The sequence below is a fragment of the Melospiza georgiana genome, chromosome 26 (assembly GCF_028018845.1).
Source record: "Melospiza georgiana isolate bMelGeo1 chromosome 26, bMelGeo1.pri, whole genome shotgun sequence".
NCBI lineage: Eukaryota > Metazoa > Chordata > Aves > Passeriformes > Passerellidae > Melospiza > Melospiza georgiana.
This window is the reverse complement of record NC_080455.1, coordinates 2,142,301-2,166,331: the sequence shown is the minus strand read 5'-3', so window position 1 is coordinate 2,166,331 and position 24,031 is coordinate 2,142,301. Positions and strand designations below refer to the sequence as shown.

At 43.2% G+C, this 24,031-nt stretch overlaps 1 protein-coding gene across 2 annotated transcripts in view; it reads left to right on the top strand.

The window, feature by feature from the left end:
* ELAVL1 (ELAV like RNA binding protein 1) overlaps positions 1-18,921 on the top strand; it is a 50,892-nt gene extending 31,971 nt beyond the window's left edge. Inside the window, exons 5-6 of one of the 2 annotated variants that reach the window (XM_058040738.1) lie at positions 472-697; positions 7,960-18,921. In XM_058040738.1, coding sequence (XP_057896721.1) covers positions 472-697; positions 7,960-8,284 — 551 coding nt within the window. In that variant the 3' untranslated portion in view covers positions 8,285-18,921. The other variant, XM_058040739.1, reaches the window with a different exon arrangement.
* Positions 18,922-24,031: the final 5,110 nt, after the last annotated feature.

The window sequence follows — 24,031 nt, the reverse complement described above, 5'->3', positions numbered from 1 at the left end:
CCTGAATATGTTTCTAGCATGGAAAAATGAAAACATTTGCAAAAATGTTTAAATTCTGTGTTTGCAGATGCTCTTTAGTGATAAAGTAATTGAAACTAAGGGGTTTGGGTTTGTTTTTAACCATCTGGAGTTAATTCTTTTTTTTTTACTTAATTTAAAATGTTGAGGAGTTTTTTGTAAATGGAAATGTTAGTTGATGATGAATATAATGGAATTCTACCACATATTTTTTTAAGTGTTTAGTCACTGTGGTTGTTATAGCTGAAATGAGCATGCTAATTAGTCTTTGGTTTCTTAATTTTGTACTTTATCCTCCAGCTGCTGAAGAAATATAAATGTAGAGAACTTGAAAGCTGTGACCATAGAAATACTGAACTTTTTTGGGTTTTGTTTTCAAAGTTATTTTGAGTTTATCCTGAATTTCAATTTTTTTGTTTGTTTGTTTGTTTTTTTTATTGGTTTGGTTACAAGGTTTGTCCAGAGGGGTCGCATTTATCCGGTTTGACAAAAGGTCAGAAGCAGAAGAGGCAATTACAAATTTCAATGGTCACAAACCCCCAGGTTCCTCCGAGCCCATTACAGTGAAGTTTGCAGCCAACCCTAACCAGAACAAAAATGTGGCACTGTTGTCGCAGCTGTGTCATTCACCAGCTAGACGGTTTGGAGGGCCAGTGCATCACCAGGCACAGAGATTCAGGTAGGTTAGGAGGAATAAATGCATTTAAGGCTTGCTCCTGTTCCCGTGGTGGTGTGGGGAGCTGTGCCCCCACAGCTGGGCAGTGATACCTTCACTGCAGCATGTGTGAATGAATACATAGTGCACTATGTGTCCTCAGTGTTATGTAAAGAAACTGTTGCATTAAAATATGATTAAAGAAAAATCTTATTTGTAAAATTTATATTGAAGTTAGTGTTTAAAGGTACCTGCACTCTAGTGGCTGTTTCCACTGCTGGATTACAGTGAGGGGACAGCAGCAGCAGGTTCCAGGTGGGTGTTGGTAGGTGCCTGTCTCAACAGATCCCCGTTCTGTGGTTTATATATCTGAACACAAATAGAATTTGGCAACTTAATTAAAGCTCTGAATGGTTGGTTCCAGCAGGGAGGTGTTACAATAAGAGAGGGAAACTTTATTTCTGATGAGGAGGTTCTGTGGGATTCCTTCCTGCATTGCAACCTGTGCAAGATTCTGCCTTTCCTTGAGGTCTCAAGAGTTTACTGATGAAAATATTGAGCAGTTGCAGCTTCCTGTCTGCTTCCAGGGCTGTGGAAGACACTGTGCTTTGCCATAGAAAATTGCTTTGGTTGCTTTGAATATGAATTTCTTGAATTGGAAGTGCTTTGGGTGTTCATGGAGAAAGCTGATGGTTGGAGGGTGGTCTGGAAAAAATGCAATGTATTGACTGTCTTGCAGAGAAGCAATAGGCTCTGAGATGATATATATTTCTGAGAGTAGTGCTTTCCTGTTGAGAATTTACTGTTTTTTTTTTGTTTTATGTTCTACTGTAAGGGATCCAATCAGCTCAGTAAAATTGGACTAAAATCTCAGCCACCTTTTAGCTGTGCTGCTGTTCCAGTGTTGCTGTCTCCTGTCCACAGTGCTGTAGCTCACCATTTTAAGCACAGCTCTGTGTCATGGGTCTCCAGAGAAAATTTGTACTTTGTAGTCAGTTGTGGTTTTATACCGAGAGTGGTTGAACAGTTTGCCCAAGGAGACAGTGAAGTTTCTGTCCTTGGAGATGCTGAAACCTGGCTAGAATTGATACCAAAAGGGTTCATCTGATTTCTACTGTGCCTGTGTAGTTTTAGCAGGAAACAGAGTGTGCAGGATCTGCTTTCTCAGCAAGGATGGTTGGAAGATAAGGGGAAGACATCTGGCTTAGGGATGCAGCCACAGCCAAAACAAGGACTGAACCTGGGAAATTAGGGAGAGCTTTATGGCAATGAGCAAAATATGCACATTGTGACTGTATATAAGCAACACACTTGTAGAAGATCACGTGCACACAGGGTGGAGTTATCCCCTGTGCAGTCAGGCCTGTAATGAGTGATGAATGTCCTTCTGAACACTACATTGGCATTAAGGAGTTTTATTTGACTGATTTCTGCTAAGTTTTGGTGACAGGATGAGCCTGAGCAACCTGCTCCAGGTGCCTTGCTTCGAGCAGGGGGTTTCTTAGAGGATTTCCAAAGGTTCCTGCCAGCCTCAGTTGCTCCCCAGTTCTCTTCAGCTGCAGCCCAGGGAAGTCAGCTGAGGCAGCTCCTTGTTTCCCTGAAGCAGTCACCCAGATCTCCACACCAAACCTCCTGAGCCACACCAAGGAATGAAATTCTGCATTGTTTGCATTTAGGTGAATTATTAAAAAATCAACACATCTGCCCTTTGTCTCAGCCAGGGCTTCAGTGTGTCCAGATCCTACTCAAATCTTTTTCATTCTTAACGTTCTTAATTTACTTGGACATTTTCATCATCGCTCTTCCCCCTAAAATCAAAATGCCAGGATTGAAATACATCAGAATAAGGAGTGCAAATAATATTCACATCCATAATTAGTACTTTTAATTCAATCCTGTAATGATCACTCAGAAACAAGAAAAAACTATTAATGTATTTATATTAAGAGTTGCTGGTGAAACTAAATTTTAATAACCAGTTTGTTCATTATTCTCTTAATTTACCATTTAGAGCAGCATTAATGTCAGTTGTGTGCATTTCAAAGAATCACAGACTGGTTTGGGTTGGAAGGGACCTTAAAGCTCATCTCATCCCACCCCTGCCATGGGCAGGGACATCTTCCACTATCCCAGGGTGTTCCAAGCCCTGTCCAACCTGGCTGGAACACTCTCAGGGATGGGGCAGACACACAGAGTATTTCTCTAGGCTTGTGGTGTCACAGTGGGGGTTAAGAGGAAGAAAATGTTGTGTCTGTGTTCCATTCCTGCTGCCCTGGGAGCTGTGTCCTGTGCCCAGTGCTTGCTTGTCAGCACACCTTGGCTGGCTGCTGCTCCCAGTGCAGACCTGCTGGTGGGGAAAGAACTAAAGATTTGGGGTCCCAGAGCCTGGCAGAGGTGGGAGTAGAGTTGGGGTAAGGCTGTGCTTTCAGGAAGATGTTGTGGACACAAGAGCCCCCAGCTGACCTGCAGACACAAGCTCTTTATCTCTGCCTTGTCACAGATTGTGAGAGCTGCAGCACTTGCTGCACAGCTTCCTTCCCTCAGTCACTTGTCCAGGCACCTCTGTACACATGTGCATAATGCTCACACCATGGGGTCATGGAATTATTAATGTTGGAAAAGACCTCCAACATCATCAAGTCTGTCCCACAACCCTTTGTATTTTTCTTTAGTGTTAGCTGCAATTTCTCCTAGTGAGTCTGTCTGCCTTGAAGGATGCTGAACTGAAGGAGTTGTGATTACTCATGCTGTGGTTAAGCTCAGGAACCTGAGTTTGGGCTGAGTCTTGTTTGTTTTGGTAGTGAACAAGACAGGATGAATGGATAAGCAGCTTCCAGAGAGCCCACTGTCTGTATAAATTAAAGTTGTGATCTCTGCTCCACAGAGGTTGAATACGTAACCTGATATTTTGATTACATTTCATCTCATTTCATCATAATCCCTGTAAATCCAGGATTAAACCTTTAGTATCTAATTTGTAATTATTAATTTCCTACAGATATTTCTCCAACCCTTCGTTTAATGTTCTTTTAATCCTTTTGAGTTCCTGTGGTGTTTGTGGCTCACATCAGGAGCTGGTCTTAGTGCTGTGTCCCACTGGATTCTGGACTAATTAAAAGACCAGGCTCTCTGCTTCCATCCAGAGGGAATGATGCCACAGCATGAGCTTGTGTCTGGAGGACAGATAACACACATGGGGTGGGGGTTTCTTTAGAGTGTAAGATTTGTTTGCTTAAAGAAAATAGCAGATCTCCAGGTGCTGAACTGTGATGAAATGGAGGGGTTTAGCTCCTGTAGCATGAGGAGGCTGCTCAGGGCCCCTGGAAGTGCTGTGCTTTTGCAGCTCACCAGAGCTTTGTACTAGAACAACAAACCTCAGTTGTTGCCAGTTCAGCTGATACTGCTTTCACACTTGTTCAGGGTTGGAGCCAGTTCCCAGTTCCTGTAATGGGCAAAACTCTACCAGTATCAGCCCATGAGTTCTGCCCTGAATGCCTGAAGGGGAGCCATTTCTGATAGTTCTTAGATTCACAGGGAAATTGAAGAGGACTGTTTAACCCTGCCAGTGAAACGATTGCTCAGACAGCTCCTCTACACCTGCTTGGTATCATTCCAGTGAAATTGTTTAAATTTTCAGTTTTTAAGCCAATTTATAATTTGGATGCAAGCTGTGTGTATTGAGTAGAAACCATTTCATTCAGAGTAGTATTTCATCAAAGTTCTGGAAGAATATGGGAGTGAAATCCCAGTTGTTTCTGTTCTTCCTTACGTGGTTGTTTGACCCAACACCCTGATTTTTTTCACACTTAGAGCTTGTGTCCCTGAGTTATCAACAAGATTTGTGTTGGCCGCAGCAGATCCTTTCTGTCTGTAACAAAGACAGCAGAAAAAGTTGCTTGTCAGAAGGACATTGTCAGTGTAGCTGAGCTCCTGATCTTTGTGGAACAATTAAAAAAAAAAAAAGCTGCTAAGCTCAAGTGCAATGGCAACACAAGCTGGGATTAAAACTAATGTTCTTGCTTATTGGCATCCCACCTGTGGTTCTGTATGGAACTGTCCTCAGAGTGCAGGCAAAAGTGTTCAGCAAAACCAGCACAAAGCTATGATAGGGGAGGTTTAGGTTGGATATTAGGGCAAGGTTCTGCCCCCCGAGGCTGCTGGGCACTGCCCAGGCTGCCCAGGGAATGGTGCCAAGGCTGCCAGAGCTGCAGGAGCTCCCAGGGCTGCTCAGGGTGGGGCTGTTGGGGTGCCTGGGCAGGGACAGGGGCTGCACTGATCATCCCTGAGAGTCCCTTCCAGCTCAGGAGTTTCTGTGGTTCTATGAAAAGAATTTATAGGACTTGCATAGACCTAGAAAGAAACTGCTTTCATTTAGGAGTGTCATTTCTGAGATTACATCCTCCACTGAGTTAATCTAATCTCAGGATCTGTTAAACGAAGCAGGCTGTCTGTCTAATGACAGAGGGAGCAAAAGGTCATTGACAGAAACAAGAAGCTTACAAAGTAAAAAAGAGTTATGATGGAAAATACACTCTTGTTGATACCCAGTGCCCCAAGATGTTGGTTTATTAGGTTAGCATGGCTGGAAAGAACCATCCACAAATAACACTGGCTACAGACTCTTTGGGAGGGTTGAAAAAGCAGTGTGGAGGAGACAGTATAAAAATAATTTCAACAGAAATGAGAACACCAGCTATAAGTGTGCTAATACTGAGATTGTTCAAATTACAGTATTAAAGGAATTTTAAAACCACTTTCTCTGAAACATCCTGGATCTCTGTTGGTCTTTGTGTTTGCCATAGTAGGGCATTCTTTTAAACATCCTTAATAACTGTAACTTCCTAAAGGTCATCTTCAATTGGCGTGGCCACAAAAATCTGTCCCAGTAGGACAGAGCTGTGTGTCAGCTGCTCCAGCCCTGCTCATGCACACTGTTACCCTGGGCTGAGTGAGAGATCTGGGGTCCCTCTTGTGCAGAGTGAGAACAGACATTCATCAGATTAGCTGAGTAGTATTTCCTACAGGTTGGTTGGGTTTTTTTAAATTACTTTTCTAATCTTTCAGAGGACTTCTTTCGTTTTACCCTATTTTGTTTGGTTTGGGTATTTTAATAAACCTGTAACATTTTTGTGAAACAAAGCAGGAAGAGAGGACAATCTGTTTGAAAATAAGTGTATCCAAAAGCAGAGGTACTTGGTATTTTAAATTATTTTGTCTGTAACAAGCATTTAGATTTGTTTTCTTGCATTTAACACCATTGCTCTTCTACAACTGATTGCATGGGATATGCAGTATCATGATTTGGTGTTACCTGGGCTCCTGGGCAGAGCCTGAGCCTTTGGAGCAGGCAGGGGCAGAGCTATAGTGACTGCTGGAACCAACGTCAGGCAATTCTGAGCTCAGTGGTTTGAGAAGGGATTCAGGACTGGTGATCTGTTGAGATGGAAACTTGACAGATATTAAGATAAATTCATCCTACCAGATTATTACTCACTTGGAAAGAAGCTACACAACTGAAGGTGTCTGTCAGAACAAGTAAGTGTATCAAGCATGCAAGCACAGGAACGTTTTTATACAAAGCCAAAAGAAATACCAGATGTGTCACCTCTTCATCAGATCATACGGGTTGGTATGTCTCATTCACCTTGTGGTACTTCTAACTGCTTTTTCAGTTTGGCTGTAGTACAAGGCTTCCCAAACTTGTTTTTTCGTGGGGCTGGCTGTCAGTGAGGTGCTGCAGCTCAGCAGTGTCCCCCTGTGCTCCGGGAGCCCCCAGGGCTGCAGAGCAGCAGCAAGGGAGGGATGGAGTGGCACTTGCTCTGGGGACAGGAGAGTCCAGCAGCTCAGGTGTCCAAGGCAGGGAGCTCTGGGCACCAGAGAGCCTGGGGGAGATGGGCACTGAGTGGTTCTGGTGTGTGCACCGTGTGTGTGTGTGTGTGAGTGTGCACTGCCATCCCTCTGCTCCCCTCCCTCCCCGTACTCCTCGAGCTCTCCCTCCTCAAGAAAGGCAGCAGCAGCTCCTTGATGCAGGGCAAGAAAGAGTCAGAGGGGAAGCATTTGGCACTTTCTGCAGCATTCACTGCCCAGACATCCCTTCCCTGTTTCCTCCAGGTCAGCAGAGAATCAGGATCTGCCACCGCCCTGCTCTTGGCAGAGAGCAGCTCGTGTACCGCTTTTAAGGGGTTTGCAAATCACCAGTGGTACACCTCAATTTGGGAACCCCTGGTATAGTATCATTATATTTCTATGATCACATGACCTCATATTCTTAAATAATAAATAAGCACAAGGGTTCAAAGTGCGTTTTTGACATTAACTTTCACATTTCCTGGCCTTTGAGTGCTTAGCTGTGCAACCCTAATATTGCACTAAAATATTCAGAAGCTTTGATTTTCTGGAGTTTAGGGCAGAAATAGAATAAAGGGGAATTAGAAATGTGGGTTTTAGGGAAAATAAATTATTACAAAATGAGACATAAAAAGGAGAAGATTTTTGCTTTTTGTTATGCATGAATCCTGCTGAGGTATTGTGAAGGAGGCAGGATTCAGGAAGAATGGGTAGGTGATTTTAAAAATCCAGTTCAATAAAGTCAGATCTGAGTTTTCCTGGAAAAATTATTAAAACCATCCATACACGCTGGAATAATAAAACTGCACTGAGCCTGCTCATGTTGTGAGTGTTTGCCTGCACCTGCTGCCTTTGGGTGGAAAGGGAGTAGGTTTTGTTCTGCTTCACAAAAGAGGAAATTAATACATCCAATCTCTACTCCTAAGAACCCAGAACACTCATCCCTTGCCCCAGCAAATCCAAAGAAACTCTTTGACTTAAAGAGTTTCCCAACATGTTCTTTTAGAGGCAAGAAAAGGAGCATGGGGTGAAAGAAAATCTCCTTCTGTGCAATAAGTGGGAGATGCCTGGGGGTGTCTGGGGCCTCTGGGAGGTGCTGCCTGTGCCCCTGAACTCAAGCAGTTCTGCAGCAATGCCCTGGACACTCGGAGCGGCCTGGCTGAGCTCAGGCATCCATCCAGGTCTCCTGGGAAGGTGATTATGTAATCTTGCCTTGCCTGTTCCTTGCCTGTTTCTAAGGATAGTTCCCTGTTGATAAAGCAGTTGGAATACTTAACTTTTTTTTTTCTGGCAGCTGTCAATTTGATTGTCAATTTGAATGGGGAAACATTTATGTGGCGGTTTTGATGTGCCATGTATAAAATATTCATTCTCAGTTGCTTCCCATTCAAGTTAATTTGCTTAATTGAACATGAAATATTGTGCTTTTTATTTGCTAGGTTCTCTCCTATGGGTGTAGATCACATGAGTGGGCTTTCTGGTGTAAATGTTCCAGGAAACGCATCTTCTGGCTGGTGTATCTTCATCTACAACCTTGGTCAAGATGCTGATGAGGGAATCCTCTGGCAGATGTTTGGCCCCTTTGGTGCGGTTACCAATGTGAAAGTTATTCGAGATTTCAACACCAACAAGTGCAAAGGTTTTGGTTTTGTGACCATGACAAACTATGAAGAAGCTGCAATGGCCATAGCAAGTCTTAATGGCTACCGCCTGGGGGACAAAATCTTACAGGTTTCCTTCAAAACCAACAAGTCCCACAAATAACTTGCTCGTGCTTTTTGTATGGAATAGATAATGGAGTGACAGAAGTTGAAACATTTTTGTTAGTGTAAAACTCATTTTGCGCCAATTTTCACAAGTGTTTGTCTTAGTCTAAATGAGAAGTGAAAAGGTTTTATATTCTGGGATGCAACTGACATGTTCAAATGTTTGAAATCCCACAATGTTAGACCAATTTCAAGTTCCTTTAAGTTATTTCATTTAAAACATGTTAAAAATCCCCTGAAATCTTAAGTAGATTGCATTAACTAGACCCTCTGGATGGTGGTAAATTTGAAGCATGCTTTCACTTATGAGACTAACATTTGTTTCATTGAATGTTGTCTGCAAAAACTGGAATTTTCTGAAAAATATCAGGCTGAATTCATTGATTTTCTTTGGTTTTATGTTGTTCTTCCTACCCATCCCCCTGTCCTTTTGTTCTCCCTCAGTTTCAGTAGTATGGAAGAAAAGTTGAGAAATACTAATGTTTTAGTTGACAGTAAATTGTTTGATAAATTAATATTCATTACTCTGTGTCTAGTTGAGGATCAGGCTTTTTAAAGTCAAGGTCTTGTAAGTAGTAGCATGCCAGCCTAACTTTAACACCATTGAGGAGGTAAGTTGCACACTGAGCAGTGGCCAAGCTGTCCAATTCACAGGTTTTAGAAACGTGACTTTTAAAACCCACTTTGAGAGGAATGGACCAAAGAGTTTCAAAGAAACTCCAGGAAGATTTCAGAGTCAAAATGAAACTCCAAAAAAGCGAGTGTGAATATATGTTGCTACTTTATCAGACTGAATCTCTTCTGTCCAAATATTTAATGCATGGTGCACTACTTACTGGTACATTATAATGCAGCAAGATACTTACTCATTTTCCAAGATCATTGTAGTTGGAATTCCTTTGGCAGTTCTATTTTGTAAAGAAAAACCAGTTATAAACATTTGAGCATTGTATTTCTCGCATCCCTTCTAATGAGTGCTAGTTTTTCTATTTTAATAGGATTTTGTTTTGACAACTAGCTTTACTTACTGAACACTCAGCAGAAAAGTACTTACAACTTGCAAGTTAGATATTAACCAAAAAACCCCTTTGATTTGTAGATTTAAAGATTAATCCCCCAGGTTTTCTGCAGACTGCCTTGAAACTTTGAGTTGTTCTGTTTCTGTTAATTTTCTTTTGCTTTTTTGTGTTTTTTGTTTGTTTTTACTTTTGCATTTAAGAACATTAAATTTGATTTTGTTTTGCTCAAATTTTGTTTTGTTTTTTATTTTCTGTTCTTTTTTTTGCTAAGTATTGCACAAAGTGTCCAGCTTTCAGAGTGCTGTCTAAGGAACTGTAGCTCCGCTTTAAGAGAATTTTAATTTACTGCTTTGACAGCTGAGTAGAAGAAAAGAGTTTTGAAACAAGCACCACAATAAATCTGTCACATAGAAATGAGTGTCACAGACTGATGTAACCCTCAGGTGTGCTTGGGTAGGAAACTGGGAAGGCTGACCATGCCTGTAGAGGTGTGTGAGCTGCTGTGCACAGCTAGAGACTTGGCTCTGGTGTTAATGTAGGCAGGGCAGGTGTGGAAATGAGGTCTGTGGCAGTGTAATGCAGTGTCTCCTTGTTTTGCCTGAGTCTCTGCCAGCCCCAGAGTTCATTTCCAAACTTGAGAGGCCAGTCCATGCTGCCTGCTCGTCTCACTCCATCCCCAGCTGACCTTGCCTTCCGCTTGCCGCCGTTTGTCCTCTCCTTGTCCTCTCCCTGCCATGGGGTCTGCACAGCCTGAGGGCTCCCTCAGCCTCCACATGTGGCTGAGCTGGTGCCCAGCTCCAAGGAGGACCTGTGGCAGCTGCTGATGTTCCTGGACCTGTCCAGGACATATCTAAACCCTACAGATAGGCCTTGGCCCAGCGAGCAGCCTTCCACTGAGTTTGAGTTTGTGTGCAGTGAATGCAGGTGGGATTTTTCCTGTTAAAGCATCCAACCTTGCCTCTCCTGCCAGTCTGTTCCCTCCCCATCTCTTGAGATGCTCGGTGGAACAGTGACTGTGACACAGCAGCCAGGCCATTGCCACCCCTTCAGAGCTGCTCTTGGCTGTCAGAGGTTTCCTTCCACCAGTTCATCACCATCCATTTATCACATCTATGATTATTTCCTTTCTGCATTCAACGAGAGCTTGGGAAGCGCTCTGGGCATCCTCCCAAGTTAAAGCTCTGTAGTAGAGAGAAGTTCTCTTACATGTCCCATCATTGTTGAACCTGCACTGTCCTGTTCCACAGGAGTGGGCTGTAGTCATTCCCAGTTCCTGTCATTCTCTCTTGCTTTATTCCATTTAAGATAAATTTGCTGCTAAACTAAAATGGGAGCTGCTGTTTATCACAATATTTAGTGGGGGTTCAGACTTGCAGTGAGTGACCCCTAAATGTGACTCTGTCAGTACTGGTTCCAAGCACGTTGGCCATGGCAACAGCACATTGCTGTGCTGCCACTTTTGAAGAACCCCCTTCTCTTGAATGCTCTCTGGCATCACTGTTCCTTTCTTTTTCCACTGCTTCCCTATTTTTCCATCTCTCATTCTTTGCTAGGTAAGTGCAGGATATGGTTTTGTACTGCTACTACAACAATCTCTTTTAGGAAAGGTCTGATTCCAGCTTTCTTTGATAGTTGCTCTGATAATTTTCAGGCAATTGCTATGAGCAAAGCACTGCTGCTTGAGTCAGGAAAAGAGGAAAAACTCCTGCTATTATCCAGAGCTGATACCAGAAGTAGTGTATAATTTGTGCTCTTCTAACAGTCAATAAAATCTTGGCATAAATAGCTGAAGTCCAGAAAAAATTGTGTATGTATACTGGATGCTTTTGGTCCTAAACCAAAATGCTTGTGCATCCTACTAGTGAAGACCAAAAGGAAGCTTCTGAGGTTGGAAACTAAAGTCTAATAAGACATCTACTAGGAGTTTTTCTGCCCCAAAGGTAGGAGCAACTGGTTTCCTCCTCACCCTGCTTTGAAGCTCTCACTTGAAGAGACCTGTTTCAAGAGAGCTTTTGGCCTCTTAATTCTCAGAGTGCTCAGCTTTTTCATCCATCCATTTGGTGGAACCCAGTTGTTTCTATCAGGTGATGCCTCTGTCAGTAAGCACTTACAGGATCTTAGTAGAACCAAAGGCTGTCTCAAAGCAGGGGTCTCACATTGCTCGTTGTGAGCAATTCTCATTGAGGTAGAGAGTTCTGGAAAGTCTTCATTGCTGGACTAGGATGTGATAATCAGATTCTAGAGACCTGAATTTTTTGGTCTGTACTGTGAGATGTACTACAGGAGCAGCTGAGATGGGGGTGTTTTGGGGTCCTTTAGAGTAGGTTAAGAGTCTCTTGGGACAGCCCCTGGTGTAGGTTCTGAAGGAGCAGGTGTAATTTATGCTGAAAACACAGTTGTTCATGCTGCTGTCTCAGGGTCTCATGTGTAGATGCTGAGGAGAGTCACTGCATTTGCTTCTCAGATGTCCACATGAATGGAATTCACCCCAGTGCAGAACGCTGGCCATGAGCCTCAGCACCTGTAAACCTCCTGTTAACCATCAGCAGATAGGGAAATCCCACAGAAATGTGGAAGAGGAATCTCTGTATGTGCTTGGTGTGAGCTGGCAAAGGCAGATGCAGATCCTTCAGGTGAGGGGATGGCAACACCAGAAATCCCGATGTGAGCAGAATCAGAGCAGCTCAGTGTGTTCAGTTCTCAGTGATTCCCTGTTAGATGGTGTGTGTGCACTGAAGTGTTGGATTTATTTTATTTTATTCTATTCTTCAAGCTGCATTATCATAAAATTTGGTTTACTTGAGCTGCTCCACTCTCCTGTCAGAGACTGGCCAGTGCAGTCACTGTTGCCTCCTGAGCCTTCCTCTGCCAGTCCCTGCATCTGTTCTAGCTCTGGGACTGGGGAAGGCTTCAGGATCCAGCTCTTAGGTGAGGGGAGAAGTCACATCACCACAGTGGTGTGTGTGGCCACAAAGCTCTTCCTTCCATTTGCTTGGATATGTTTTTTGTACATCTGTATCATGTGAGTATGAAAACCATGGAAAATCCAGAGACAAGTCACTGGAGCAGGATAAATTGTCACCACAGTGAACACTGGTTGGTCAGTGTTTGGTCACTTGCCCTTGTCCAGATGACCAAAGGGTGTTTGCATGGAAAGGACACCTATTTTTATAGGGGGATTGAACATTGCAGTAATGTTATTTATAAAAAGCAGTTAAAAATCTTTTTTAAAAAGTTTTTAAAAAACTTGGTATCATTTATAGAAAGAATATCCAGCAGTCAAAACCAAAATGATGAACTAACGGCAAAAGTGATCCATTATTTTAAGGCTGAGTTTGGAAAATGAATAGTCCTTAAGGTCCTTCAAACATTTGTTACAATTCTGTGTTGCTTTAATGTTCTGGGTAAGGTCAATAAAGTAGAAATTCTTCAAATATTTCAGGAGAGATTTTTTTTCAGTGCATTTTAAACGGCAATAACTCAAGTTCCTTTTGGATAGTTTTATCATTACATATGTGCTTTAAAAAAACAAAATTGGAGAATGTCCCCATGTTTACTTTATTAACACAATATACAGGTCGTGTGATAAACTGTTTATTTAAAGTAGCTCCTCTGATAGCTCTGCCTGCAGAAGGTTGGAGTTTGTGGGAGATTTTTAACACAGCTCTTGTGAGCTGCTGGTAGCCTGGTTCAATCACATAAACATGGAGCAGTTTGTCTGGAGGCTGCCTCTGTCAGAAGGTCACTGTATTTTTTAGTTCCATATTGAAGAAATGTGTCCTTTTTAACTCTGTCAGTGAAGCACCTTATTGTTACATTTCTACGTTTAGGCATCAACAAATAGCTTTAGAGGGAAGGGACCAAATTCACCTTTAGCATAAAGAAACACCAACCCCTTGAGCTCTCTGAGTGGAGCTGCACTTGTGTTTTGGCTTTTTCTCATTTCGTTTTTATTTTCCAAGAGCTGAATTTGTCACCTGAGGTGTTTTAATCTCTATTTGGAAGCAGGAGAGTCTTTTTGTGCCTTCGGCAAGTTCCTCTAACGTAGCTCTGCACTTCTCAAGGTTGGCTGCTCAGCACAGTAGGATGCATAAATCCAGAGCTCAAGAGGCCAGTGGCTATTTTCTCTGATTATTGTATTTATTATTACTGGATTTCTCCTTACTAATACAAAAAAATGAAAAATGTGGAGTTCATAAAAAGGGTCTCAGTTCCTCCCTGTCGCTCGGAAGAGGCGGTGCCTCCGTGGCAAGCGGTGGATTGGAAATCGCCGGTCGTTCCTGAGCGGCCGCTCGTAGGTTGAGCAGGTACGGCGCCATTTCAGTGCTTGCTGTTTGCAGTAGTCTCATGTAGTGAAACAAAACCAAACTCAAAGTGTTGCTTTCTCATCCTACGTGAGTTAAAACCAGTCCAAGTCTTTATGATCTCTAAAGCAGAACTCGCCACCCCATGGGTGGGTTTGACATTCAACTCTGGAGATTCCTTCTAGATCACACTCGATCCAACAGCAACAAAGGTTTAGACATATTTTTCTGTTGAGTGGAGTTTTCAGCACTGAAATTCTCTTTTGTTGCTAATGATGGGAAAACAGTAATGGTAGAACTGCCACCTAAAACCTTGGAAAATTGCTTCTGTGTTCACATTTTAGAATCTCAATATTCTCTTACTGTTGTTCCTTATTTCTAAACATTTTTGAGCAAGTTTTTAGTGGTATGGCTGAACTTTTTCACTTGGTCATTGAGAAGAAAATGACTTGAGACATTTGAAACATAAGTTGGGATAAACCTTTATTTGATGAGTAATTTGAATAATACTGTACTTCTAGTCTTTTTATTGATTTCCTTTCCTTTAACTTATGTAATCTTTTGTTTATAAATTAATCTGTTTGTGGGACGGAAGGTTTTATCAATTGCTTTCCATACTGTACAGTATATGGTTACACATTTTGTATATTTAGTGTGTTTTTAAGTTATTGATTTGTTTTATATCAAATAATTTATTTTTCAGGTACCATTTTCATTTAAACTTTGTTTTTACTTGGGTTTACTTTAAATAAAGTATGACACTGCTTTCCAAATGTTGAAAATGAAGTTGAATCCCATTGTGTTATTTTGAGATGATTTATGTAAATTAACTTATTTGAGAAATAACTGCAAAAATGTACCAAGTTCATACTTTGGTTGTGCTTCAATTCAAGTGCTTGGAAATTCTCTGCAATGATTTTTGAGCAGTTTGAAAAAAATGAGTTTTCATATTGAAACAGTTCAAAGATTTGTTGATGAAGCAGCAGTTTTGTAGAATCCTGTGGATGGAGTTATGAACATTGTTTTCTATATGGATTTTCAAAATTAAATGGAACAACTCATAGATATTTTACACTGGTGTTAAGACTTAAATGACATTATCTATGTTAATAGTGCAAAGGAGTTTTTGTACTTTTGCCACATGTTCATGGCTGGTTTTGTTGAGCACTTGTGTGGAACATACTTGGGATGCTTTTACTTGAGCCCTGTTGAAGGGTGATGTACATCAAAATAGAATTAGGCTTTTACTTAATTGTTCATATTTTGTCTTTTTTTCCCTGCAGGAATTGGATTATTATTGTGCAGTTTGGAATTTGACATGTTTTCAGAAGAATCTGAATTGTGTTCAGGAATAGGCCGATCAAGGTTCCTCCACTAAAGATTTTGTAACTTGTGGCCTTGTTAGAAAGATGGAATTAAAAGAAGGGGCTTTTAGTTTCCTTTTTATTTTTCAGGGAAAAAATTGTTGTCTTTATCTTAAATTTTCCTTCCTGATTAAACAAAACCCAAAGCCCAGCTATACTGTTACTCAGAAATGTGTGTGAAACTTCTTCAGGGAGCTCCTGGGGAGACACCTCATGTTGGCCCATTGGAGGTTTAGATTGGATGAAGATTTTCTGTGGGTTTTGCCAGGGTTGTCACCATCCCTGAAGTGTTCCAGAGCTCGTGGCTGTGGCACAGGGGTCCTGGGCCGTGGTGAGCACAGTGCTGCTGCCAGCTTGGTGCTTGGGCTTCATTGCCTTAGAGGGATTTCCAGCCTGACAGCTGTGATTCCATGGGAAGGGACCATCAGTGCAGGTCAGGCTCCTTGGGTGAGGCTGGGGCAGGACAAACCCTGGGCCAGGTTCTGTAAGGGATGTTTTCCAGAAATCCTTTTGGTTGAAGGATCACATATAACCCTGCTGGCTCTGCACAGACTGGGTTCCTCAGTCCTTTCTTCACCAAAACAAACTTTTAGTTTTGGTAAGCTGAAATCTGTCCTGCTGCATTTCAGCAGGTGCCTCCTGTCCTTTAGTCACAGAAATAATCCCTCTGAGAGCTGGGCTAATTGTTGTACCTTTGACACATTACCTCTGATTTTTCTCTTAAAGACTTACAGAGAAAAATGATGTAAAGTAAGAGATAGATGGTGTTTTGTGTATGATGTCATGGAACGTGTGGCAGTGCTGCCTCAGCTCAGGATCTCTTCCAACTCAGGAGTTTTTAGATTTGCAGTTATTTTTTCTGTGATGGGAATTTCTCAGTTCAGCACTGTTCACCATATGGAATTATTTGTTGAGCTAAATTGGTAAAAAGCAGAATTGAGAATTTCTGTTCCTACCATTACATCAGTGGATTGTTGAATGTGCAGCATCTGGTGTATTCAGGAATGCTTCATCAGGACTTAGACCTTTCCTGGGTTTTCCTTTGCATGGAGCTGGAACACCTTCTCCATTTTTGCTCCCACCAGAGTTCATCCCATGTGGTTCACTTCGCTCATGTTCATTTTGACCACTGTGGTATTTTCCATGCTCTTCTTCTATGAAAAATCATGAGGAAAAAATACATTAAATTCCAAAAAGCTTAATAACAGACATGGCCATGTGAAGTTCTAGCCCCTCAGAAATGGCTCTTTTTTTAAAAGCAAACAAAAAAAGTTTGTGTAGACCCATTAACACCCAGACAGGGACTCTGGTTCTTGCAGAATTCCTGGCAGACTCCCTGGCTTTTGACTGTTCCCCCTCCTTGCTCTGCTCTTGTGTATCCTGCTTCCAAATTTCACCCCTTTCATTTCCAGAACAGCAAAAGAGGGAGGGAGGGAAAAAAAAGGTGTTAAACTGATATGTCCAGGAAGAATGTCTGAACCCTTTTCTCTCTGTTTCCTATCCTTAAAAAAAAAAGGAAGAATATGGCTGTAAGAAGTGTCCTGGGTCACGCTGACAGTACACTTGCTCCGGATTCTGTCCCAGCAGTGGCAGTGAGCAGCTATTTCAGGAAAGCTTGGCTGCCTTCCCCCCTCCCTTCATTCCCCTTGTGCTTCCCCAGCTCAGTGTCAGGGGGGCCCTAAATACCTCCTCTTCTTTAGAATCCTGATTTTTGAAACTGCCTTTCTTTTCCTTAAACTGTCCTCTGCCTCTTCCTGTACTGACAGCAGGAAGTGGAGCATTTGGGAGTGGTTTAACACATCTGTGTTTTCTGAGCAGCTGAATCCAGGTGAATAAATCTCAATGTTTTGCTCTTTGCACTGTGACACAGTTCCTTTTTTTGTCCTTTTTTTTTTTTAAGTGTTTATGTATAGAAACAGTGATGAGCAAAATGGGACTCTGAACCTAGTTTGTCAGAACATAACTTGTGCTGACATCTCATTAGCAAATAATGTTTCATTGCATCAAAATTAATTTAAACCACATTTGGCACAGTTAAAATACAGATTTTCTTTATTTGAATTTTAAGTGTGCTTTATAACGTTCTGAAGGTTCACCTTTCCAGAATGAATTGATTTCTCCCTACAGGGCTGGAGCTCCATGCTTACAAAGGAGCATGCTCAAACTAGAGCTTACAAAGAACTCAGTTTAATAAAAATAAATTTGAGGCTTCCTGTGTTCTCAGCGTAGGGATCAGAGGAGCTGTTAGACCTACTTTAACAAACCTGTTAAACCTACTGTTTGAATGTGTTGGAACAGATTCTGCCCCAAGAGAAGGCTCCTAGAGGAGAGCTGAGCAGGAGTGGTTTGGCTTGGGAGCAGAGCTGGGGCAGTGTGAGCAGTGCTGAGCTGCTTCCTGCCCTGGGCTCCAGCTCTGCTGCCATGGGAGGAGGAGGCACTGGCAGGACTCCAAGGCTGTCTTGCAGCCCGTGAACAGCTGTGGTAAGTAGCTTGTGCTTCTCAGTCTTGGCACAGAGGGGCTTGGGCTTGGTCTAACCAGACTTGCAGAATTTGTGATTAAACACTTTTGTGACCATGTATCCCGCTTTACCTTTCTGTCCCAGCTTGTTCCTTCTGCTTTTCATCTTTCAAGAGACACAGAGTGCATATATGTTTGTATGTATGTGTACACACACATCTAATAACTGTGTGTAATAAAACGTGTAGACTGGAATTGCACATTTAGAGGAGGTACACATTGCTGTCAGTTGTGTGTCACTCTCTCTGCTATATATAGCACATGTGGAATGGCACATCTGCACTGTCCCACATCCTGCACAGTGCAGAGATGTATGTCCTTGAAAAAACAAGATTATGTAAAGCTTTCTGAGGCATTGGTCACAACCCTGCAGTGATGTGAGGAGCAAGGTGTGGAGGTTTAAGAAAATTAATGCCCATCTTAGAAAGAATTTAGCTTTCATATTTTTCCAACTCTGGAAAACTGCCCTATCTGTATGTTGTGTCTCTGTTTTTCAGCAGTGGTCCTGTACTTGTACCATATCACTGCTGCTCAGGGAGAACCTCCCACTCCCTTCTCCCTGTGAGATACAGTGGGGGAGTCAGTGACTTCAGAAATCAGTGATTTTGTTTTAAGCCACCTTTACTCTGTATTTTCCCCCTTTCTGTTTTTACTGTTTTCCATGGGTTTTAATGTTTTAATCTTTTCTTACTGCAGGACTGGAGGAAGGAAGACAGTTCAGCTGCAAGAAGGACTGTACTCTAGAGGGATGGCAGTGGCTGAGCTGCTCCTGCCATGGCACACAGCACGACAGCCTGGGCTGCATGGCCAGGCCCCCTGCCCCCTGCACTGCATTCCTGAGGAACAGCAGGGCTGCTCATGCTTCTTTAGACAAAACATGGCAAAGCTTTGGTCCAGTGTTCAGGGCTGCTTTTCTGAACAACACAAAGTTCAGGTTTGAGGTTTGACTCACTGTGATGTCTGTGCCTTGTTTAGTCACTCAGGTAGCTCATAAAGACTTGCACCAGGTGTTTTATTCCAGGGCAGTGGTGCCTCTAACACTGTCATAGTTTCTGGAAACATTCTGGCTGCCCTGATGTGCATCTGATCTTACTTCAACACAGTGATGCTCAAAGGCAGAACAAGAGCTGTACGATGGAAACTGGTTGAGAAGCTTTGTGCTTCTGTTCCCATCTGTGCTCAGCTGTGAGAGCCTCATGTCCTGTTAGACTGCTGGGGGCCTTGAAGAATGAATGTTTGCAGTGCAATATTTGCCCTTATTTTAGTCTTTCCACGTTCATATGACAAATCTTGATGTTACAGAAGAACATCTCTAACGTCCACTCCGTGGCATTGGATGTCCAGCTTCTTTGTCATTATCTATTCTGGGTTTGGGTGGGGAATAATGAGAGCTGCTTGTATCCAAGAAGGAATAAAACAAGAAAAGGACAGACTTGTTGAATTGGTGAGATTAAGGCAGCCTGGTGTAATTTGTGAAACATGACAGGAAGGATCCCTGTTGGGAGTGTTGGGGTCAGCACGGGGAGGGAATTGATTTATAGGAACTGTGTCAGCCCTTTGCTCAGTGAGGATGGTGTACAGCATCTAGTCCTAACAGAAAGTTTGCTTAATTTGCTGCACAAATGAAAGGAGGGAAAGAGGTGTGATGTCTTAACGTGGGCAAGGATGAAGTGATTTTACTCAGAAATACTTTGGCATTTGGTGCTACAGCTGGGAGGCAATGGGGCCTGTGGGGCAGTGCTGCTGACTGAGGTGTAAGCTGGGCACTGTCCATCTGCTGTTCCTTATTGGAGATGGAAGAAGAGTTCCTTGCAATGGGTGAGTTTTCGTCCTGTGTGAAAGCTTAACAGGTTATCAGAATAATGTTACATGGTACAGCTTCATAAATGTTTTTGTGTTAGAAGATTTTAGATATTGAGGTCCTAAAAAAAAGCCCATAATGATAATAATCATAGTCTTCAAATGTCTTTGAAGATGTAAATAAGGCTCCAAAGGTGAGCTCTGGATATGTCTTAGGTGCTGGTGTTGCTCCAGTGTCCAGAATCTTACGCCAACCCTCCACTGTCATCTTACTTGTGCTGACAAAATTGTTGGTAGGCATTTCTTTAGCTAAAAGAAAGATAAGTCTTGCCAGTGGTTCCTTTAAAGCTGGATCAGTTCTTGGATCTGGTTCTCCTGTAGTCCCCATTCCAGCCATGCTAAAGGGGCAGTTAAAGGGTTGGGATCAGGCTGTGTAATATGGCATTTTTATCAAAAGGTGCACTGGATTGTGCGTGGGGTCAGCTGGGGGCTCTAGAAAACAGTAGGAATTAATACTGAAAAGCCAGCTAGACTAGAGTGTGGACTGTGGATGTGAAGGACAGTCCTTGGAGTCCCTTCTTAGTCAGAACTGTTGGTGTGATCATCAGTCCATGTACCTGCCAAAATCCAAAAAACTGCACAGGCAAAAATCCAATCCAAGGTTTAAAATCACAGTAAATGCAGTTGTGGAGGGCTGGTGAGAAACCAAAGGTACTTTTCAAAGGTCAGGAAGGAGATGAGCTGTTTGTCAGCTGTGAAGTGGGGAAGGAAGCAGCTCCATGTTCAGCTGAAGGGAGAATGTGGCATGTTGGTTACAGAAGGTTGGGCAGTGGAGCTGCAAGGTGCAAGGTAATGGCAACACTAAACCCAGGAGAGATGTAATCTTGAACAGAAGAGTTCTGGTAGGAAGTACATCAGATTGTCCCTCCTGGCAGTGTCTCATGTGTGGGAGATCTCCCATCACAGACAAATGTGCAGTGTATGGCATGGGCTGGCACACCCCTGTTAAACTGATCCCTGTGCTGCACCATGTGTTTCCACAGACAGGACACTTACCCTGCAAAGTGCTGAGCTAGGGAATGAAGGCTGTGGCAGCTTCTTCCAAGGGGCTCTGAACTGAGGAGGCTCCATCCCACCAAGGCATGGTCGAAAAACTTCTCTAAAGCCATATGCTTCAAATTCTGAATAACAGAATTTAAAGATGCAGAGCTAAATGAAAATGTTCAAATACATTTTGTCACAGAATAATTAATTTGGTAAGTTACTTTGAGAATAGTAAGTAAATAGTTTTTTTAAAATTCAGTAACTCCCATTTGCATGGACTTTTGTAAAGCATTTCACATGGTGTTGCATACCACGAAATAAATTTTGGTAGTTACAAATACAGGAAATTTAGGGTGAGAGTTGTTTTAAAGAAGGAAGGCAGCATGGAAGGGTTAGCAGGAGGTTTTCAGCTGGTGGGATAGTACTAATTTCCCAGATCTTTGGGATGCATTTTCAGCATTTACCTATGTTGAAGTATCGTATATGTGCTATGGCATCCTCTGCTGGAAATTGTGGAGAGATGCTGTAGCTCTTCCCTGACTTGCCCATTCCCACTCTCCTGTACAAGGAGAGGTTTTGGAGAGGCAGGAGTGTAAATGCTCTGGCCCAGAGTGTGGGTTGGGCTGATGCAGAGTGCACAGACAGGTTCAGGAGCTACCACGGGGGTGACAGGGATGTGAGACACAGCTGTGAGAGGGAGCTTTGGGTGCAAATTGTTCAGGGCCTGTGGGAGTAGGAGAGTCCATGTGAGTCCTGTAGGCTCAGTCATGTGCTTTGTAGCAGCCTGTGACACAGGACTGATGCTCTCCAGAAGAGCTTCTTCCTGGGGTAGTTCATTTACATCAGTGTGTGCTACCAGTCTGTATCCTTTGGCTGGGAGATGCTGGGAGTGGGGAAATCATGCCAGGACAGGATCTGACAGTCCACTGGCAATATTGTCACTTGTTTATTTATGAAAACGCAGTGGAAGGCTGATCATGAGAAGTTCAAAATCTCGAGGCATCTGTTGTTTCGGGGTTTGGTCACACAGGTGACATAGGACGCTCAGAATGGCAGATAGTGAATTCTTTTTCCCAAAGAAACTGGAGTAGAGAAACTTTTTTTAGATGTCCTGTTCCCAGGTGCAGCATGTGGCACTGCTGTTGAGCTCTTTTTGCTTATGAGGAAATAGATGGAGAGGCCCAAACCTTGTGCTATGTGTTTGTGCTGAACTGAGCCATCCTGCCTTGCTTATTGTGTGGTGGCGTTCACAGGGGTCTTAGGATGAGGGAAGAGAGGAGGATCTGACTCCATGTTTCAGGAGGTTTGATTTATTATTTTATGATACATATTATATTAAAACCATACTAAAAGAATAGAAGAAAGGATTTCATCAGAAGGCTGCTAAGAATAGAAAAGAAATTACAACAAAGGCTTGTGACTGACTGAGACAGTCTGGACAGCTGGACTGTGATTGCCCATTAATTAGAAACAACCACATGAGACCAATCACAGATGCACCTGTTGCATTCCACAGCAGCAGATAATCAATGTTTACATTTTGTTCTTGAGGCTTCTCAGGAGAAAAAATCCTAAGGAAAGGATTTTTCATAAAACATGTCTGTGACACTTACTGTGACAGGGAAGCAGCTGAGCAATTTGGTGGTTTTCCTCCTGGGGGTGGGAGATGAGGGAAGTGTGTTGTGTAGGGTGATGATGCAGTGATGAGAATGAATTTTGACCAGCTCAGGACGTTTCTCAGGTGAAGCCAGTGCTGGCTCTGTGGTGAGGATGGATGTGGCTCTTTGCTGTCCAAAGCCAGCCAAGGACTTGGGCTTGTCACTGAATCAAACCCTCCTGAGAGCAATCTTTGCAATCCTGGGTTAAAGCAGTGTGTTCCTGCTGGTGCAGGTGGAATCCAGCTGAGGGGGGATTTGGTGAGGAGGGCAGAGCTTACCTGCTGTGTGTGGCTGCCAGGAGCATCAGGGCTGTACAGGCAGGGTGGCCCCATGAGCTGCACACACAGGAGGGGATTGGCTCTGCCCTGGGCTCACTGCCACGGCTCTGTTGGTACAGGCACCTAGCTCTGGCTTCTTCCTTCTGAAACAGGGTGTGCTTACCTGGCCATCTTTGGGCGCCAGGATGTTCTGCTCCTTGTCCCCAGCCTGACTCTGAGCAGGTGAAGTCATGTGGCTGTTGGTGCTGGCAGCACTGGATGTTCCTGGTGGGTGCTTTTTCTTTTCAGCTGTGTTTGAGTGCTTGAGGGTGCGATGGACAAGGGAAGAGGAGTCCTGATTGTTCCTATCTGCCCATTTGCAGGGTTCTTGTGTCTCTGGTTGTTCTGTATCTGCCAATTTTGGGGAGTTTAATGCCCCAGTAGATCTGCTGGGGGGACATGTGGTGTTCACCCTGAGCAGTGGGACTCACCAGGTTGTTTCTGTTCTCTGCTGCTTGGCTGTGTCACTGCTGAGACTTAGCTTGGCTCCTGCCTTTGCTGGATCATGAGGGGAAAGGCAGGTTTTATGATTGTGGCTTCAAAAGGTGAAATAATTCAGGTCCATAGGTGAACCCAGAGCCTGAGCACTTCCCTGTGTGGTTTGCACCTGGAAAGGTGAGAGGGTGAATTAGAGCTGAGTTCTGCTTTGGTAACTAGTTATGAGCAATTGGGTAATTGCTGCTCTGGAAGGATTCATATGAATGTTTATTTCCTACTTAAGGCTTCATGTTTAGGAAATGCAGATTGGTGCTCAGGTTAGAGGGAAGCATGGTTGGGAAGAGCAGCTCATAACTCTGAATAGCAGCTGGGTGGATGCTGCATCCTGTGGGGAAGAATCACTTGATTCATGAGCAGTAAAACACAACAATGAAAGGTCAGGATTCGCATTTAGTTGGCATTAGGAGGAGAATTGTGAGGAACTTAGCCTGGCTTGAGCTATGATACCACCAGCAGATGTCTGCCAGGCTGTAAGTGCAAAGAGCACGTGCTTTGTCTGTCTCTAGTGATTGCAGCCTGTCAGAGTAACTGCTGGGGATAGAGAAAGCAAGACAGAAATGGAGTGAGATGTCGAGAGACAACACAGTGAAGTTGGGGTCACGATGCTGCTCTTCTCAATGTTTTAGCACCAGAATCTGGTTTAAATCCTGCTTTGCAGGTGGTTGAAGATTCCAGGAATATTGAAAAGGAAAGAATGAGGAGAATGGCCAAATACCCATTTTGTTGTGTTTCCAGGAAGGACAGTGTGTAGAAGATCTCTGAGGTGCAATGGCCAGGTAAGTGGAGCAGCAAGTTTTGAGTTGGGTGTAATGTTTCAGCCTGACTGTTCTTTCCTGTCTGTGTTGAGCTGTGGTTTTGCCTAAGTCCATGGCTCAGAGTGAAAACTAAAATATGGCCTTTTAGAATTTGAAGGCTCAGGATTCTAAAAATAGGTCTCTTGCTCAGACATGTAATTTAGGGTGGGATTCACCTACTGACTCAAACTATTAAAGCCTTAGCACCGGTCCAAACCTATCAGTAAGAGCCTTCTGAAGATACCTACTCCTAAAACCTGGGATGTGCTGCTCAGGAAGGTGCCTGGCTCTCGCTGTTGGCTACAGGCCACTTCATCTGTGTAGTTAAAATGAGAAATGAAGCTTCTAGAAAACAAAGGTGAGTGCACATTGCACACCTGGGTGCCAGGACCTCTGCACCTGCAAAAGTCTGGCTACTCCTGACATGGA